At 37.9% G+C, this 20,994-nt stretch overlaps 1 protein-coding gene across 2 annotated transcripts in view; it reads right to left on the bottom strand.

Annotated features, from left to right (window-relative positions):
- The window catches only part of SI (sucrase-isomaltase), a 49,973-nt gene that overhangs the window by 10,237 nt on the left and 18,742 nt on the right, over positions 1-20,994 (bottom strand). For both annotated transcript variants that reach the window (XM_074590692.1, XM_074590693.1), the window contains 20 exons: positions 20,781-20,935; positions 20,138-20,222; positions 18,825-18,881; positions 18,067-18,191; positions 17,581-17,669; positions 15,183-15,232; positions 13,671-13,841; positions 12,590-12,739; positions 10,930-11,139; positions 9,932-10,086; positions 8,559-8,727; positions 7,587-7,683; positions 7,369-7,481; positions 7,141-7,266; positions 6,211-6,339; positions 5,987-6,094; positions 5,643-5,705; positions 5,241-5,375; positions 4,657-4,741; positions 3,596-3,734 (listed from right to left, as the gene is read on the bottom strand). In XM_074590692.1, coding sequence (XP_074446793.1) covers positions 3,596-3,734; positions 4,657-4,741; positions 5,241-5,375; positions 5,643-5,705; positions 5,987-6,094; positions 6,211-6,339; positions 7,141-7,266; positions 7,369-7,481; positions 7,587-7,683; positions 8,559-8,727; positions 9,932-10,086; positions 10,930-11,139; positions 12,590-12,739; positions 13,671-13,841; positions 15,183-15,232; positions 17,581-17,669; positions 18,067-18,191; positions 18,825-18,881; positions 20,138-20,222; positions 20,781-20,935 — 2,411 coding nt within the window. The remainder of the gene's footprint in view (positions 1-3,595; positions 3,735-4,656; positions 4,742-5,240; positions 5,376-5,642; positions 5,706-5,986; positions 6,095-6,210; positions 6,340-7,140; positions 7,267-7,368; positions 7,482-7,586; positions 7,684-8,558; positions 8,728-9,931; positions 10,087-10,929; positions 11,140-12,589; positions 12,740-13,670; positions 13,842-15,182; positions 15,233-17,580; positions 17,670-18,066; positions 18,192-18,824; positions 18,882-20,137; positions 20,223-20,780; positions 20,936-20,994) is intronic.

Genomic DNA, 20,994 nt, shown 5'->3' with positions numbered 1-20,994 from the left:
CTAATTACTGTGTGGGAAAATATGAACGTAGCCCAACTTGCACATTTTCTAAGGGTTTCACAATGTGGTCCAGGGCACATCATTCCTTTCTTAAAGTAACTTAAACTTGCGGCAACAGTTAATAATCATTTAACAAAATACATACAAAAAAGATCATAAGTGGGAAAATAGATGTGACAGGAATATTGGACTCCAGTTGCCAAAAAGTTATTGAAACAAAAAAAATGTCATGGATCTATAGAGACTTCAGAAACACTGAGATGACATGATATCAATGTGAAATGACCAACATGGATTGGCCTAAAAGCAAACATATTAAATCAGTATTTTTTCAGCTCAGGGCAGGTAACAGACCTCGCAGCTAAGGAGTCACTACCAATGTGTGTGACTACCTTGGCATTAGCTGACGTCCTCATCTGATCACATTTGGCCTCCTCATACGCAGAAGAGATTTCAACCAGAGGTTAGTAACTTTTGAGGATGATGGTACTTCTTTTTCCCAAATTACAGACAAAAAAAACTCAAAAAAAAACAGGCAAGGACTGTCATGGACTTTTCAAGATGCTCTGGCACTGAAACCCAAGAGCCTTGCTCAGGATCCTTGCTGTTGAGAGGGGAGAGGGCGGCTTGCCAATGACTCGGGAGAAGAGCTCCTGAGGCCCCCAAGGTGTGGACGTGAACAGACAAATGGAGAACTGATTAACCAATTAACCGCATTACCTCAAATAATTAAAAAAAACCAAAACAACTAAAGCCTTGGCCATTACGACAAAGTACCTGCAAAGGCAACCAATTAAGCTTTAGGGGGAAAAAAATAAAGAGCTGAGTTCAGGGGAATTTATGCTTTCTAGTTGCTCCACCAAGAGTAGGAGCACCTTGCTCTGCACTCTGTGCTGTTGGTCTGTGCGATGTGACTGGCACGGCTGCATTCCTGCTCCGCTTCCTCAGAACAATTCCTTTGCAGCGATGAATCATACTGTGAATTCACATACTGTGAATCATTACGACAAAATACTAAATCACGATACTAGTAAGAAAGCTACACTGATTAACTCACACTGCTCTCCACTGCTAGCTTCACAATAATTGCCTAAACCGCTGCTTCAATAAGGCACTATTTATTTATTTTTCTACAGGATTTGCAGCTTTAGTGACACTATAATTACAGTAAAAATACACAAGTCACTTAAATTACCGTCGCAATTAAACTAGACTAATGTGCTGTAATTATTTTTTCTAAGACAAATAGTAAGTTTTCCAGTATCTTTTATTTCTTTGTAACATACTAGCAAATGTTTTCAGCCTCTGCCTGTTTACCCCACTTCAGCAATGCTTTGGAAATTGCAGGTAAAATTTCAAAAGTAAAGAAGTGTGTGTCACGCGTAGAACTGCTCGAGGCTGAGCACAGCCCGAGTATTTTGCCGACTGGAGGTGCCAGCTCCCTGCTTCAGGACTGAGGCACAGCTGTAGCCATGAAAAGCAATTACTCATGTCACAGAGCCTGAATTTACCTCCAAACGGTCACTACACTCACTCGTGAGGGTTCTGGCTTTCACGCCTATGCAAAAGCCTCATTACGAAAGAACAGCATTAAGCCCCTATCCAGAAGCTTCCTCTGTCGAATGGATGGAGAACTGAAATTACATCATTACATCAAAAATTCCTGCTTGGTTTTAAGTTATAGGCTTTTGTGAGTTTTGTGTTCAACCGATCTTGCTCGTTGGACGGTTTAGTATTAGAATAAATTATTATTACAGCACGTCTTCAGTTGCACAATTACTCCTTCAGTGAGTACCAAACAATAAATTGGGAGCTGATATATATATATATATATATATATATATATACACACACACACACACATATACACGCACATATTATTTTTTTTTGAAATCACATTTTTCTAAACATTTCAATATTTCCCTACATTTCAGTTCATACCTAATACACAGAAAGAATGCTAATACTCCTTTTACAGTTAAATTGTTGTCGCCTTACAATGCCCAAATCCCATGTGATTTGGCTGACACAAGAGGAATCCGACATTCCTTCCTGTCCTGTCAGCAATTTCACTCCTGCCTTGACCGGCAGAGCTGCAATGGCACGCTGCCAAATATAACATCCGCTCCATCAAAAATTCAAGCAGCCTTGACATCTTCTTTATGGTAATATCAAAGTTACCCAGGGCTTTAAGGTCATTAAGACTTAAAAAGAAACACTGTTTCCTTGCTTACTCGTTGAATTGGAAATGAAATGGCACAGATACATTATCATTAGATCAGACGTTATCTACAGCAGGCTGGGGTACTCTTCAGAAAGGAGCAGATAACGACGTCTGCCTTGGAACGGAGGAAATAAATTCTTAAAAGTAAAGCCCTGTGCACGCAGTTTGCATTTCAAAAGCCACTGTTTCCCCTTTTCACTACTACTAAATTTATTTTAATTAGAGGACATAAGCGAGCCTATCTTAAATTAACATTGTTAAAACTCTATCCGTTTTCCCTCACTAGATGTAGAGCGTAAGGCGAAAACAATATCAATCCTAGGAGTAAACCGGGCTACCCCAGCAAAACCTGGAAACAAAAGGCATTTTATATTTTAATTACAGCAATTATGGGAGACTATCATTGAGTAATTATTGTTCCCAACAGTTGATTAAAATGTTCAGACCTGTTCTCCATTCTGCCTTGGGAATGAATATCCGAGCAGTGTCTTTTGACTGACTTGTGCCATTTACAATGCAGAGCATCACCCCGGGACAGCCTTGGCGCCTGTCTCGTAATAGAAATCTCTGCTGAAAAGGCAGCATGTTGTGTTTGAATGTGTTGGGACAAGGAAAAGCTCGATGGTGAGTAACCACATCCAAATTCAACTCCATGATGAATAGCACCGTGGCCATTTTATTTCATAAAACAGGTCGGCAATTTCGCTTGCACAACATAACATTTATATGGATGAAGCCCTCAGAACTGGTAGACCAAGAATTACTCCCCAGCTCAGTGAGCAGTAAGTTTCTTAATATCAGACTTGGGTGAACTGTCTTTAAATCGCACCTGGACAATCGTGTCTGCTCAGGGTCAGGGATTTTAAAGCTGCTAAACTCAAAATAAAGACTTTGCCTGCTTGCCCTGAGACAGTCAGTGATGCAGCTGCGGGTATAGACATGCTCGAGTGGGTGTTTGTTTTCTCTTCTAGCTAGCTCCAGTCACAGAAGGTGTTTATCTCAGTGAAACCACGGAAGCACAGCTCCAGCTCAGGCCTGCACAGACGCACCTCACCTTCTCCTGCACATCCTTTCCAGCAGCTCAGGTCCATATCGCCCTGCGTGCGCCAGGGCCAAGAGCACTGCGCTAAGTGAGCAGTGACGGGACTGAATAATACCAACTGCGAGAGCTCTGGCACTGCTGCTCAAACTTCTGACCTCCAAACTCCACTTCTGGATGAAGTGAAGAATCATAGATATTAGGATAAAACCAAAGATTTCTCAGGCATGTTAAATAAACTGTTGGAAGTTTTAGCCGTAAGACTGTAGACACAGAATACTCATTTGCTACATATTTTGGAAACATACACAACTTACACGAATTTCACTTACTCTAGGGTAGGTTTTGTTTGTGACCATCCATAAAGGCTGTGGACATCATAGTGTCTAACTGGGGTACCATCTGGAAGATATTGTTGCCCTTCCATGCATGGTGTTTTGAAAGCTAATCCTTCTGACCGGTATCCCAAATCTAACAGGAAGGGAACAAAAAATATTAATTTTAAATAATGAACATTCAATAATGATTGGAGTTACTTTTTCTGAATTTTCATAATTTCTTTGGCCTTCGCTCACTTTTTAGACATATATACTGTCATTTATTTATTTGTAATTATAAAAATAGCATTTCCAAAATGGAATATTTCTAATATTCCTATGTGGGCATCTGGGTCTGTAAGTGTGTTACTAGCTCAGTTACAGATGCTCTTGCTGAAGAGGCTTAAAAAGTAAACAGCATATATCCAAATTCAGAAGATACTCCACATCTTTGTAAACATTGTCATATCATCCATATAAACAGAAAAATGTGTGTGGCACAGGGTACGGTCTGTGTCTGAATATTAACTTCCTGACGATTTATGAGAAATCATTCTTAAGAACCGAAGAAACAGTAAGCAACAGGAGTATGCTAATAAACCATTAATAATTATTGATTAGTACTACTTTACATGAGTACTTAAGTAAAGCGACGCTAAGAAAGCTAAGTATTTCAAGTATTTGACTGTACAGATAAATGGTAATGAGAGGAGACACAACGATCTTTTCTAAATTTTTAATTAGTTTTATTATTCATCCAAGAAAACCAAAACAGAGAACTACATTCTCTACCGTACCTAAAGCAAAGCACCTAGATATAAAATAGGTATCAAAATCCATATGCAGACAAGTGGCTGGAAATAACTTTATTTTTAAAAGGTGCCATGCTGTTACTGCTCCCACTGAAACAGATGAGGTTGAAGTGTGCCCATAATCTCAGAAATAAAGGCCCATTTTCAGTTAAGAGTTGTGGTTTTATATACCTAACTTCAGGCATTTAAGCCACATATACCATATACGAAATTACATAGTAACCAGATCGACTTAAAACTTTTTTAAGGAGTGATCAGACTTACTAGGTATGTATGGTGGCATATTTAGGAGGTCATTTCTACACCCACCAATGGCGCCATTCATAAAAGCTGCGGGTTCATTCATATCCTAAAAACACAGAGAAAACCTGATGGTATTTGCTACACATTTATAAAACACACTAAATTCTAAATTACAAACAAGTAGCATTGTAGAAGTCCTCAGGAGCCCTTGCAGGTGCAGTCTCAGGCTACCGTTCTATGTTTTCTTGAGACGTTCACCTGTGGCATGGTGCAGGAACAGGGAGACGCAAAGTGTTTCAAGGGAAGAACAGTGAGTCTGGACTCCGTTTTCCCCGTGCAGACAGTGTCACAGTGGAGTCATGATGCACTGAGGCACCCCAAGTGTGCAACCTAGAGCCAAAGTGGGGCCTTTGACTGGGGGCTCAGGTTCTGCCTGGTGCTCTGCTTGCTTTCCCTTCTGCCTAGTTTTTTTATTTCACTTAATGACAATTTAACGCCAGATATCCCCTGAGCTTCAGCAGCAGTACGTATATGTGAAATGTGGTGCACTCTGCTAGTGTCTGGCAGAGGAAAAAAATATTCCAGAAATGGAATGCTACACTTACAATCCACAGGCCATCAAACTTGATGCTTCTTGAGGCATCGGTGGGATTGTTGTAGAACTCCAGGATTTCTCTCTTCCACCACGCCACTGTGGAATTGCGGAAGAAGTCTGGGAAAGCAACGTGTGCTCCATAGAGCTGTAAAAATAGTAGGAAACCAAAACAGATACAGGACTGAAAGCAACCTGCTGTTAAAATGTTGGAATTTGTTTTAAAAATTTAAAAATTAAAAAAAAAAAAAAAATTACTTGTTCCCTAACATTTTTAGCTCTGTTAGGAAGGCTAGCCAGTTTCTGCACCTTATTCCTCCCACTAGAATTACCAACTAGTTTGCTGCTATTTTCTTTAATTCGTGTGCTACTCTGTCTAGATTTGAGTCCATAACCAAATCGTATCAACGTTTACCTTTATTTGGGTTTGCTCAGGCAGTGACTCATTTACTTGTACATCGGGAAGGAATGGCCAGACCTGAGGACAAAGAACATTTTAAAATAATCAAACCACACTGAATGTAAACCGAGCATCAGCAACGGACAGATATAACCATTTTCTTCCCTGATACCTATGTGGAAGACAACACAAACTGAAGACAATTCAGTTTGTAGTATTTATTCAATGTGTCATTTACAGCCAGGCATGAATATAGCATTAGCACTTTCCCCCTGTGGCTAGCACTGAAGTCTAGGCTGACGTGTTGCTCTCTTGGATACAGCATGCCTCTGCTGTCATCATCTTTTTAAGAACAGTACCTTGGAATATATAATGTCATTGGTATTGGGCCATTTTATGAAGACGTCGTCCTCCACACCTCTTGAGAAGGCAGGATAATCGGTTTCATTTCCAGAGATGGCTGGATCCTACAATAAAAACACATTTACCCTTATGTTCAAAAAACAAGTTCAGAAACGCTGTTGAATATATGCTGCATTCAGCAATGATATATTGAAATTTAAATGCAGTATTCAAAACTGACCAGGATAATGATAAATCTCATTCCTTGTTCTTTTATTTTGTTAATCAGAGCCGGTAATCCAGCAAAGCGTGCGTCAATGGTGAAGTCCAGTTGCCTTTCCATATGGTCAATATCTACATATTGGACATCCTGCGGTTCACAAAAACAATTAATGTAAAATGAATTTTTTCTTTTTCCCCAAACATATATTTATTGAAAATCTGCTAAAATAAGTGAACTACTGAACTTTTGAACTGTAAAATTGGAAGCATCTGTAACTTTAAGGTAAAGCTATTAAATGAATATTATACAACCTATCAGCAAGTCCAATACAAAATAAACTTTTCACTACTGCATCTAGTTTGAGGGTAGAAATTAATATGATAGATAAAAAAGTCCTGGATTTGTACATATGTGTAAGTACACAGAAACTGCATGTATGCTACCATATCTATAAGGAAACAGTTGTTCTGCATTGAAACAGTGATGTTAATTACATTTAAAATGAGTCACATTGGTTTTACAGTATAATTTTGTGAGATCTATGTGCTATTCCAACTTTCCAAAAAAAACCCGTGCCAAATCATAACTAACTTGACACAGAGCAATATACCGTTGAAACGATGCTGCTTCATTTTCTTTTCTGCTCTTTTTTCTTGTTGATCACTGCCCCTTCATAGCCAGCATGGTGAGAGCCCATGACTGACTAAGGCATCTGGGTGCCTCTTTGGTATGAACGATAAGGAAAATAAAGCAACCTAAGGCCTAAATTTAACATGGCCCAGAGTGTACAGAGATGTTCAGCTCTGGCATAAAACATAGTCTGCTCTACTCTACCATGGTGGTGGGTTTTCTTCGTTTGTTTTTGGTTTTGTGTTTAAATGGGCTTAGTTAATACTCTGAAATCAAAAATTCAGGCTTGAGCTCAAACGTTAACTGCTAGCAGCATACAAGGGGAATGTCAGCTCTCTTCATGTCCTCCACCAGTTGGGCGATTTCTGAGTCATTCCTGTATCCATAGCGGCACAACTGGAATCCCAAAGACCAGTAGGGTGGCATGACTGGTCGTCCAATCAGCTAAAAATAAGACAGAATATTTGTGGTGAGTAGGTGAAAACAAAACAAACAAACCAAGCAAACAAAAACCAATATTAGTTTGTAAGAGAGTAAGAATCCTACTGCAGTGTACTCCTGAACAACAAGTTCTGGCGTTGGGCCTAAAACCATGTAGAAGTCAAGAATTCCTCCAGTGGTGCGGTATGTCAGGGCAGGGGTTGGCTGGACCGTCACATCTGGAAATGGAAGAAGTGAAATGAGAAAAGGATGCCTGGATTAGCCACTGTTGCAAAACACTGACCATAAAAAACATTGAGAAAATAAAGTGAAGATTTTCTTACCCATTGCGTTGCTGTTAAGCAGGAGAACACCATGGGCATTGCCATCTTCTTCCAGAGCCATGTAAAATGGATGGTGACCATAGGAGTTCAAGTGGTACTGCAAACAAAGTAAAATACATTTTCCTGGGGAAGCATCACAAGTATTCACTTATTTACATTTATTAATAAATTTAATAAAAGACCAGACACACAACTGCCAAATACACAACAAATAACCTCCAAAAATATATACTTACACTCTACATAAGTACAAAACATATCTTTAGAAGATCACTTTCAACTTCACAATTTGAGACAGTCTTGTTCAGATTGACCAGGCAGGAAGGAAAGCAAAGGTATTACTGCCTTTAAAACTTGCTAATGAGAAAGTGCTTCCACAGGACAAAACTTTCCCTTCTTTTCAAACATTAGCAGGTGTCTGTATGATCAGGAGATGCTGGTGACATTCTGTTATGTTTCATTTACTCAAAAATATATTGAAATGTGAACTGGAAATTAGAGCTATAATTAACCACCACTGTTTCATTGGTCATTCCCTGCAAACTGGAAACATTGTGCTATCTCGTAGGAAATGACACAAGTATACACATAGACATAAGATTTCTGGTTTACTGCTGGAAGTACAAATTTAATCCCGTAGTAGTAGGAGTTGTCCTGACTCATATCTAGCCTTCAGAATAATTAACTGAGGAGAATTAAAAAAAGGAGGAATGCACTGCTGTTTCTAAGCCATTCGTTGTCTTCTGATATCTGACTCAGGGCCTCCAAACATTGGTCTTGCTGGTTGCGAAGGATAGGTTTGGAGAAGTGTGTTGTCATTGAGACACCACCCAAATTATAAGCCACGATAAATACAATCAAAGCCAATAGGTGTGTCCGGTACCAGCAAACATCCACTAGACTTTAAAGTCCTGCTGAACACCTCCACACATTAGCCTCATTGGTCCAAAAGCCATATTTGCTTCTACTTACAGTAGGAGGCTGGTCCCTTGTGAACATTCCCCAGGAGTGCCAGCTCATGTTACGTCGAAACATGGTGTGCTCATTTTCTCCAAATCCATATATATATTGGGAAGCTAAGCGGGTAGAAATCTGAATGAACATGTCGCTGAACGTGAAAGTGGGTAGCTGCGAATCCCAGCTAAAATGGAAAGAGGAAAATAAAAACAAGAATATAGCATCTTCAGTGCTGTGTTTAGCTGGCAGACGCTTTTTTTAGGCTACTCTCACTCTTCAATAAAGGCAGAATAAAACTGTTACAGTTATAGAGAAACTTAAAACATGCGAAATGAGGATGTCTGAGAATTTGATACACAGTCTAGAGACACAAAGTCCTCTCAGTCTCTCAGAGGGTTATATATTATGCACAGGGATAATATACGGCAAGTTGCATGATATTCCGGCAATTCAGTGAGAAAACGTGTTTCAAGAGAGTATGATCGTATTTTCCTCACAGACCGATCCTTGGTGCCACATGGAATATAGTAAATAAGGTGCTTTTTACAGTTCACTGGACTTTTTGTGCAGATTACACTGAAACTGTATTTATAGGTCTCATTTGTTGTAAATCAGCATCTTTACAGTTGGAAACCAAACTGCAACCTGATGATGCGCTGCCAAAGAATTACATCATTACAGGAGGCTGAATTGCAGTTTGAATGATTGCTCTGGTTGGCAAAAAGCAACTCAGCTTACAATTAAGTTTTGAGTACTTTAAAAAATGACATAAGAATGGGTTTTTTTTTAATAAAAAACATAACACACACAAGTGCTAACATCATTTTTCTCTGTTTTCTAGCTCTGACTTAACTTTAATCAAGGAAAAAAAATGAAGCTCCTGTCAGACTTATTAGCTGTCACGTTACCAAAATCTATCTGCAAGTTAGTTGAGACACTACTTTCTTCTATTTTTTTTCCTAAGTGTTCCCTAAAATTAAACAAAATGAGCAGTCCTTAATGATCAACGTTGTGGTCACCTAAGGAAAATTTTAGGAAGTGTATACTTGGGAACTACAGAAGAAACAGGTTTTGGAGTTGTTTATGTTCTGCGCTTCAACATGTTGTAGAGAACTTTTAGCAAATGTCAGACTATGAAGTGACGGGAAAAATGTTAGATAATGACAAGAAAAAATAGGATATTGCTCAGGGCACCTCCTGGTCAGTGCTCTCTTTATGCAATGATGAAGCCATCTCTGCTGGAGCAGCATTTGGCAGACAGAGCCGTTTCATGGGAAGGATACATAAGCCAGTCTTGAGGTATTTAAAAAGCAGTACACAAGAAAATGGTTTGGCTTGAAAAGAGCTAACAAAACCAAGAGAAATAAAATAAAACGATTATGGCTTACATGACTGTTCCTGTGCTTTTGCGCCGAACCTGTATACCAAATGGTTTTTTCTGAACTGATACTTCATAAAGTCTTTCGTTGTCCGTGCTCGTTGGGGAGCTTGGGAGATCTAGTGGTATTGGAACCTCATATCGTGCATTTTGATAATCATAAATCTACAAAGTAAAAGTCAATTAATTTCAATGAATGAGTTGTTTGAAATCTTAGCTACAGTGATAGAAATCTGAACTAAAATGAATACAGAAAATTGTTGAAAACACTGGCTGAGATGAATATTTTCTTTCAAGGCATATTCTTTAACCAATTCTTTCATAGTATTTGATTTGGAGGAAAAAAACCAAACCAAACCAAACCAAACCAAACCAAACCAAACCAAAGCAAAACTTAGGGATTTAAAATATATACCTATATTTACAATATAGGTGTATATATATAAGTAAGTATGGTAAATACCTTTCTGATTAATCTTTTAGCCAACTTTAAGATATTCGTTTGAAAGTTTTCTGTATTCTGAAAACTGACAGAAGTTAGTTTTTGATGCTTGACCATTTTAAAGCATCACACATACTTCAGTATAATTAAATGAACAGTAATATATCATAATCTAAACAATAGTGTATTAAAAATTTTAGAAGTAGAATGATTAAGGCAAAAATAAACTGTACAGTCATGATAACGTTTATAGATAAATTTACCTGTATACTATAAAACATCTTTAGTTCCAGAGTTTTTGGTTGACATTACACATCTGCATTGACATTATACCTTTGATTCATATAATTTCATTGTAAAACTGAGTACAGAACTACAGGACAAAAAAAGATGTGAGCTAAGAGCAATAACAACTAATTGGTAAGAAGGAGAAACATATTTAGGCAAAGGTGCTACTGTCTGTGTAATATAAAATTGATTATAAAACACCCTTATAATTTCCATAAATAAGACCATATTTAATAATGGGACGTTACATACTCATAGAAATTCTGAACTGATATTACCTTAAATTGCAGCATGTTGTTGAGATGATATTTCACCTCCAAGCGTAGTGTACTAATTGGTGTAGTGAAATTCTCATTAGCTCTGGTCTTGGCACTGTTTAAGGTGAGGTTGGCTGTCAAACCTGATGAGGTGTATTCTACTTTGTCTACAGAGTAAGCATTGTCAGAGCTGTAATAACAGGGTGGAACACTCAAGTTTGAAGTTGCTGGCTGCAAACAGAAATAAGTTCCAGGTTAGTGAGTTACACTGGCCTGCTGTACGTTTTGTTAGCTACTTGCGTGGAATCCAAAATTCCCATGTTGATCAGATTGCTGTAAAATGGAGAATTTTAGGAAAAGCTTAATGCAACTTGTGAACAATAAAGAAGTCATACAGAGCCTGTTGGTCTCTACACTAAATCAGATATAATCAAACAAGCCAGTGATGGCTGTATAAATAGTTTAGTCAGGAAACTGAATCCTTACACAGAGAAGGTGGATTTAATTTCCCTGTGTCTGTGATCTTCAGCTTAATCCCACAACACGGCTTAGTTTTGGCCTGTTGAAATTCCGAAACCTTCCTACCTTTTAATCCCGTTGATCTCTGGTCTCTGGCTCACACAAGGGTATGTGCCCAAAATCCATTACATATTCAGGCAACATCAGATGAGACCTTTCCATTGGCTTTATTCACACAAATTATCCTTAAAATATCCACTGAGAATTACATCCTATTTATCTAAGATCTCCTGACAGCAAGATCAAAATTACTTTCAGTTTCCTGCTACAGTTGAACATAAACACTCCAACTAGGTATTCTGAGGTTAGATGAGCTGATGTAGGTTAATGCATTAGCCTTCCACCTCTGGACACTTACCATCAATCCTGCCTAGTTGTTCAAATGAAACTATGCTTGCTCCAAATGAAACTATGCTTGCTCCACACATCTTAATTGCTAATGAATATTTATTCATCTGTCATCACCAAATACAAAGCGCCTTTCAACTTGAGCAAGCGTTCAAAACATCTCCAGTTCAAAACAGGACCAGAGTTTGATTCTACATGAAAAGCCATTTCCAAATAATCAAAATGACAAAAAATATTCCTAATAGTGCAAGAAAATAAGGACATTCCATCAGCTACTTCAGCTGTTGCTGGTTCAGGGGTAGCTAGCAGAGAATTTTGGTCTTCATGCCTTGGAGATGTCTCCAAGCTGTAAAATTCAGATTTCATAGAATCATAGAACATGAGGTTGGAAGGCACCTCAAGGATCATCTGGTCCAACCTTTGTCGGCAAAAGCACAGTATAGATAAGATGGCCCAGCACCTAGTCCAGCTGAATCTTAGAACTGTGCCATGTTGGGGAATCTACCACTTCCCTGGGGAGTGTATTCCAACCGGTGATTGTTCTCATTGTGAAGACTTTACAAAATACCACATTTTTCCTCAATTTCTGATATACTTTGGAAGAGCTCACACAGTTGCCAACTACCTTAGTTTTAGTGAGGTAAATAAACCTGCTAGTACAGGCCTGCTGCTCTCTGTGCCCCTGTTTTATGTAAATCTGTCAAATCTGCCAAATCTGCCAGACTACTTTTTCCACTGTAACAACTGCAAAGAGAAAGCTATGATTCTGGAAACATTTCTGTTTCGTTAGTTTAGCGAAATCTTTTTTGCTTACATCCCAGACACAGCCAAGTTGTTCGCATTTTTCTTGTGTTGCATTGGGACTGGGATAACAATCAAACCTTCCATTGAAACTCGGTTCTTGAGTCCATTTTACTGTGTAGGATTTTCCCAGTTCAAGCTGAAGTCCTGTTATATGAGCAACCTATAAATATTAAACAATAAACAGTTATTAAATCCCACATCACATCCATCTTTCCTTCAACCAGCAGAGATGCTGGTCCTCAGGAACAATACATTTTCCTATGTGACAACTCACAAAAAAGCCTGTCCTGTAACATTTGTTATAGTCTCTCTTTTACAAATAACAAATACCAAGCAACTGATATTCTTGCAGATAACATCTGAAAAATTAAGAATCTAAAAAAATGGAGTCAATCCCACAGCTTCCTTGGAAGCAAACAGGAATAAAGATAAGGGCACACCTCCTTCATTCTGAAATATGAATGCAAGAGCTAAGAAAAAGTTAAAATATTTTTATTTTGATTCAGTAACTGAGATAACATAACAGGTAACTGAGGTGCTATAGGAATTAAAGAAGGTGTACAATACAAGTTGAAAGCAATGCCAGCGCTACCCTTTGTGTGAGAAAGCACTTTGATGAAAGCTTCCCACTAGCAGCGGCACGTTTTTCTTGCTTTGCACATAAATGCACTTTGTTGCTGCTTTCCTATATTTGTTCTGTGAAAAACTCTGTATAAAGTGATAAAAGAGGTTTAAACAGTGTGCTTGATTTTGTTTTAAATATCAATGCATAGATACTCATTTAAAACACGAGTATTTGTTACCCTCCTCCAACAACAAACATAATCACAAAGCTATTATTCCTCTCAGAAGTTACGTGAACAACTGCATAACTAAACTTGTTGTTGCACTGAGGTTCTGGGACCAAAACTTAAATGCACTTTCTATGCGGCTGAGTGAGTTCAATGCGATTGTACTTTTGTTTTGTAATAAATTACACGATGTATTCTGTTGAAACATCAGTACTGAGTACTGCTCTTTACAATATATAAAAAAGAAAGCTGATGCAATTTCAAAGGTGTTTACTTCCCATTTCCCTGTTATTGTTTTACCTTTTCTAAAGGATTATAGGTGATAGTAGGCGTAGCTTTTTCCACAACATTGTTCTGAGATACAGTAACTGATGTTATCTCCTGGACTGCTCCCAATATCTTGATTTCTTCAAATTTCAAGTTGTTTGGATCAGTATAATTGCTGTTTATAGCATTCATTTGTAGAGCATTCTGGAAAATAATATAGTGATTACATTCTTAACCAAAAAAAAGTGCCCCAAATCCTCCTGATTTGGATTTTTTTTCTAATTAGATCTTCATACTGTAATGTAAAGTAAGCTAATACCTTTTTCATAGCATATTAATTATTACCCTGCTTGCTGTTATTACAGTAATGCTTTTCTATCATGTATATAATACGCTTTATAGTTGTGTTTCAGCCTCCTTTTTTGCTTGTTTCAAAAATTAGAAAAGGCTGACACATGCCTGTGACAGGGCAGCTAACCTCTACTCCACCGTGGTCTGACCAGGATCTAACAAGTGAAGGCTCCTGTTCAGTTTTCCTGATATAAAGATACCAGATCCTATTTAATTGCATTAGTTATTGTTAAAGAGTCCAAAGAGCAGAAGTGCACCATGGCTGTCATATGCCAGTGTATAACTTTCTTATTACTCTCCACATGAAAGTTTATGTTAATTTTTAATTCAACAGCACTACAGATAAAAGAGTTTCAAACTCCGGTAGTAACTGAAATTGCTTATCTATAAATGATTCTACAATTACAAATGATTATATGATTAAAAAAAGAATTAATGCACATGCTTCCACCTTGTGTTACTTTGCTTCCACTCCAAAGTTTCTATGCATTCTCTCTCGATTGTTGCCCTGCTGTTTCACCGTGGCAAGGGAAAGAATACCTTTATGTCACATCCTCAAACCAGGACACTTTGGCAGGTATTTTTATTATACAAAAGATACGTTATCATATTAGTTTGAATCCTTCTCATATGGTATCTCCAGTTAATATTGAATAGAAACACTATCTGGACTCCTCCCTGCCATAAATTAACCGTGACAAGGCAGTTTCAGTTTAAAAAAAAATAAAAACTAAAACGTAGTCATGGCGTAGATTCCTTAGGTTCAGACAAGGCGTAGGTCTTCCTCTCACTCTTTGGGAACATTCAGCTATATTTTTATAGTGTACATAGACTTTTTTCAAATTGCCAATATTCTGAGAATCACAAACACTACATTCACCTCCTTTCTGACTCTGTTTTAACTGCCACTGATGCTTTATAGTTCTCTGGCTCAATAAATATTGCTGCTGAGTTTGTTATGTGAAAGGAAATAGGAGTTCTTTAGATACTTAGATTAACTGGCGGAAGAAAAGACAAACAGCCGATTTTCATCCCAGCTAAATTACAGTATTTTGAACATAGCTCCTCTTTGACTTTGTGAAACATTTCGCTTCTCAGAAAATACTACAGGAGAATAAGGAGGAGGAAAGAATGCCCTTTGAAGATAGTATTGATAAAAATCAAGAATGAAATTATTTAAAATAAAATACTTACATTGGAAACTGTAAACTCGTAGTAAATGTATGTTTTTTTCTCAACTGTACCTAAAATGTAAACAAAGAAGTTACACTTTCAGTGCAGAAAGGAATGGCATTGAAAGCAGGACTGTGCCACTGCTAGAGACCAATAAATTGTTAATTATTATCATTACTGCGTTCAGAGGTGGCACTGAGCAACTCAAATGTTTACTTTGTTGAGGAACTGACAGTTCTCTTTTTCTTTTTTCCTTAGGCCAGTCTTCCAGGAGAACTAATTTTCCAAATTTTTCAAAAAAGTCATTGAAATCAGCTTTCTAAAATGTACTGATTTTTAACTCAACTGTTATTCCTTCTTTACTTCTCTTAAACGTAGATGTATGGCTCAAAGTTAAACATTTAAAACACCCTAAATAGGCGCATTTCATGCAAAGATGACAATACTATTAATAATCTATGCCATGGGGCCATAAGAGAGGAGGGAAATAACACAGCACCAGGACAAAGAAATACAGAAGTTGAGTCAATCTGGCATTTTTTTCCATGTACGAAAAGAAAAATACTGTCATTGCAAGCAAATTATAAACAGTTTCCCTGAAAAGACTGCAACCTGTAAGTTTTGGGCAGGAAATAGCATCATAAGATGTTTTATTGTTCTGTTTCTCAACAGAAGTGAGTACAATAATAGCTTTGTTATTTTAGGCCTTGACAAAGGAGTACATATAGCTGTCATATCAGCAACCACCCAAGGCCTTCCATGTTTATGGCAGCAATAATCAGCCAAATCACAGCTCTATCTCTTAAAAGCATCACAAACTTTCAAAAAATTAAAAAAAAATGTAGAGGCTTGAAAGTTTTTCTGGGAGGTATGACTGGTAGAGTTAAAATAAAAAAGAGTGTTCTACAGGTTGAATGCATAATGTAGAAGGACAAGGTAGCTACGCAGTTAGGAAAGGGGATGCAATGTTGAACCCCAAGAGCTGCTTGCAGGGCTCTGTGCAAGTAAAATAAATAGATTGTGACTAAGAATAAAGGTAGCTATGGACAGCTCTGACACTTTTGCCACTGACAGCAGTCTATGGATACAAGTAGGATATGACTTAGAGAAGATCAGGTCTACTTGAAATGCAACAATATTAACTGGCATACACCATAAAACAACGTCCTTAGCTCTGAATGTTATGGTTCGTTGCAAATAAAACAATAAAATCTGTCAAATACAAGCTCTTAAATCATTTTAATATGAGCTTGAGTATTTTGTAAAAGTTCTTCAAAAAATGATTTCAGAATAACCCTTTGAACTGCTTGCTGACTTTCCTAAAAAACACGTAATAAAGGACAAAGGCTGAAGAAGTAGCCTAAAGGATTTAAGTACCCCAAATCTTTTCAGTTTAATGGGAACAGGATGCCTAACTAAATGCTCAGAAATCCCACAGGAAATCCCACAGTTCAAGACATTTCATTTTTCAAAATTCCCTACATCTCAAGATTAAAATGAAGAATATCTCTATGGATATGTAACAGAAAGGTTCTTTCCGTTGCTCTGTAGTGAACTCTGCTTTCCTTAGAAATCCATGTACTCCAAAAGCATTACTTTTACTGAATGTCAAAATAAATTTAACTTTATATTGGACGTTTGTGTTGCGTTTGTTTGTGCTTTTTTTAAAATTTTAACTTCAGTTGAGGGAAATTGCGACCTTAATCTCACCCTAAGCAGAAATGTATATGTGTTGTAAATTGTCTGACAGAAAAAACCTGGTGAGGTAGGTAGTGTCGGTGCCAGTGCATCGCAAGAGATGAGGTTGACAGCCCTTGGCATAATCAGAGTGACTGTCCCAGGGGGAAACAAGTTCTCCGGCAGCTTTACTAAAGGCGAGGTTGGCAACATGACAATTAAAGCCCAAACACGCTTACTCGCGTGCTTATGCACGGCTATGCTGGGGAAACCAGATGGCAAAAAAATGCTGGCTCCAATACCGTACTTCTGAGTTCTCAAAATTTCTACTGTTTTCACAAGCAATTTAAATAATTCCAGAGAGTTAATAACAGTGCTAGTTTTTCATTTTCTACTGATTCTCAGTGTCTAACACTAATTATGTGCATTCTTGCACCCGTTGAAACTAATTTGGATATGTACCAGAATATATATCAGTCTTGACAGCAAGGTTTAACAGTCGGCATGCTAACGCACCAAACCTTTACTTATTTAAGGCTATAGTGAAACCTGAACAAGCCAAAAGTAAATTTATAATAGTTACAGTTTTTCCACTTCAAAGTGGTGAAAAAGGAACAATCAAGTATTAATAGCATGTTACAACAATACCTTATTCTTGATGCATGAAATCAGCAGAAGATTGGAACTTGTACACATCAGTGTTTTGTTAATCCTACTTACTTCACTATTGATAACTGCTCACCTGTAGATTCTCCGTCATCCCAGAACAAATCCCCAGAAGCTGCATTGTTGTCATCCAGAGCAATTATAAGTCCCATTGGATTCTTGCGGCTGTGGAAAGAGAGATTTCTGTCTTACGTGTATATCAAATATCTAAACAGCCTTAATACATCCTTCATGTTCATGTTAAGAACATGGAGACACTCAACAGGGTCACAATACTTGGAGAATTGCCTTAGATAAGTCCTTGATTGCCTTTCATTTTCATGAAAATGGATTAAAATATATGAAAACATATTAAGATACAAAGTGCATGCAAATAAACCTGTAATTAGTCACTGAACGTGCAGTGTAAACAGTTGTGGAAGTGAAGAGTGGCTTACAGTTATTCCCATATTTCAAGGTGAAAATGCTAAATGCAATCAGCTGCTACTGATTTGTAACCTGAAGTCCTCAGTCCAGTCTTGGAAAAACCCCCAAATGTAAAGCATTCAGTTTTGAAGCATACCTTGCAAATGTTGTGTTAGCTGGTTTTTGAGTAGGGTAAATATAGCCTCCTCTCAAGTGAAGTCCTAGTTTGTCTGCTGGCAGGTACATACTGGTCCATTGTTTTCTCTCTGAGATTTTTGCCCCCTTATTGACCAGGATGTAAAAGAGAACAGGTACGTTGCATTACTTACTGCTGTGAATGGTTTCTTAAGTCCTGAGTTTCACCTTAATGCTTCCTTTTAGAAAAGGCTTAAGTTATGTAAATATTTATGTGCCAATGGGCACATAAACATAAAACAACTGCTTATCAATATGATGTAATGTTATAAATCAACATCTCTCGCTGGTTTGGTCTCAGTCAATGCAGAGAGGAAGTCCTGTTGGGACTCTGACATGAACAACGTCCTTTTTCACCTATCAAAAGGACCATCACAACAGCCGGAAACTTATTGAAGAAGCGACAGTAGTAAATAATAACTGCAGACTCTTGTGTATTATAATTAGAATTATTCTATTTTATTTTATTTCAAATATGATCTTTGTTAAAGTTTCCAGTCAACCTGTCTTCCCATCTCCTGGGCTGTATTCTACACCTCTGTGCCTTTTTCTTGAGGTGTTGATGCAGGCACTTATCCCATCACCCTCCATCCCTTTTCCCAGCATTGCCTTCCTGCCGGCTTTACTTTAGGTCTCTGTCACCAGAACAGAGCTGACAATCTTATTTTGTCACATAGCCATGTAGAAAATTTCCCCATAGTATCCTCTGCATTTACTTACCGTATCATACTCATACCATACTGCATCAGGAATATATGCTTGAATTACATCCACACCCTGAAAGGTGAACAAACAAATTACTCTCATATTTGAAGGCAACTTAATTGAATAAACTAAATATTCCAATAAAACTAAAGTCCACATTGAGAAAATCATTGATACGTCTCCTCTTTGCTGTTTTCTTTAATGGTTTTTATGAAGATGTCCAGAAGGGAAGACAGCAATCCAAGTACAATTTTGGCAAACCTGCTGGGAGACAATTGAACCACTGCTCCACAAGGCGGCAGCTCATTGTATGCAAACCAAAGTCACACTGGCTTCAAATCCAGTGATCATATTCACACGTAGCTCTATATCATCTTTATTTTCACATTTTTCTGGGCTGGCATCTTTCAGATTCTTGCTTTCATTTTAGGTATTTAAGAAATGTTTTGTGTTTCTCCATGGCATATGTGTTACAGGTGTTAACAATCATTATTTACAAGATTCTACCTCAGAATAAGCCAAGATCTATTTGTTTCCTTGTTGTATCACAGACAAGCTGAAATGCAGCAAGACAAGCTGATTCTGAAGAAAATTCAGAGAAGATTCAAAGTTGAGGTGAATCAGAATATCAGATCAGATGACTTTGGCTCCCTAGAGGACTGGAAAATAGGAGTGGGATCTAATAGCACAAAGTACCTGATTTACCATTTCGGCAGAGATAAAAATATGCTGTGGGGTCTCCCACTGGAAGCAAAAATGAAGGGGGAAAGAAAAAAAGCGGCAAAACCCAGGCTTGTTAGGAATTCATCAACAGCCATGAGTCCATAATATGATGCACCCAATAAAATATAAATACAATCTAAGGATCTAGCAAAACCCACTGGAGATAGAGCTGTGCTAAACAAGGCCCTCTGCAATTGCTTTGCCAATAGAGTTTACAGGTCTGGTCAAGAGAAGAGTTCAGACTAGAACAGGACCAGAGCAAATTTCTGAGATCCTCAGGGAAATGGCAGAGCCTACAATTGTGGTTCAGCTTGTTCAGCATAGAAAAAGGAGGGGGAGTGTGAATTCAGCAGGAAATACATGTATAGTAGAGAAGCTATAACCTTTAAGCTGGATAACAGAATTGTCACAAGACTGAACAACAAAGGGTCAGCACTGGAAGGTGGTTTCTAATCAGAGCAATAAAGGAGTGACTGGAATAGTGTAATTTGAGGATTTTTATGCTGCTGTCCCCTGGCAGAGAAAAGAGCTGGAACTGGTGACTCAATGTGTCTCTGTGCCCCAAGAAGTGGTTAGGAGATAGATACCAAAACAGCCAAACCTACCGGGTCAAGTACAGGGGAAATAAGCAGCCCAGGACCCCACAGGAACTGCCTGTCGACACTCCACGTCACTTCATCAGAGTAGAACCTGGGCAAGATATAAGAGTAACTCCTTTTTAGGAACTATACTATCATCAGCAATCCCAGCATTTTGGGGTACTGATTGTCTAGAGCCATGACTGAAGAGTGTCACATCAAAATTGTCTTTTTTTTCATCTGAGGCAATCTGAAGATGAGAAGTTAAGGTCTTGCTAGTTTAGTTAGTATTCTCCACACATGTCAAAGTGGAGGTGTTCCTGTATTCTTGACACAGCTTATTCAAGAGTTTACAGGCAAGGAAACATATATTCTAATATATAGATATGAAGGTGGAGAATAATTTGATTAGCTGACAATAACATCTCATAGCAACTCGCAAGAGTGACTGGTAATAATATATGCATATATGCAGAAATTACAGACCGTTTATGATTACTCTTCTGATTACTCCAAAAGGGTGTTTCATGCATTGAGAAGTTGTCTATATATATTTCAATGTGCATTTTCACAGACTACATCAGCGTTTAGAAAGTCCTTAACGACATTTAATGCGTCTGATTTTTTTATTCCTCATAAAACTACCACAAAAGCTGATGAGTAAACTTACTCATGCAAAACTGGCCGAACAACTGTGTCTCCTTGAGTATGAGCTTTATAAAAGAGTGTATACAGGTAGGGCAGCAAAGTGTAGCGAATGTTCAAGTAATACTTGGAGGTTTTCACCAAGACTGAATCAGCTCCAAACACAGCTGGATCCTGAGGCTGGAAACAAATATCAGATTATTATTATTTTCATCATGCAGAAAAGTCTGGCAAACATG

The sequence above is a fragment of the Larus michahellis genome, chromosome 6 (genome assembly GCF_964199755.1).
Source record: "Larus michahellis chromosome 6, bLarMic1.1, whole genome shotgun sequence".
NCBI classification, from domain to species: Eukaryota; Metazoa; Chordata; class Aves; order Charadriiformes; family Laridae; genus Larus; species Larus michahellis.
The sequence above is the reverse complement of the archived record's forward strand: the minus strand, read 5'-3'. Positions and strand labels throughout refer to the sequence as shown.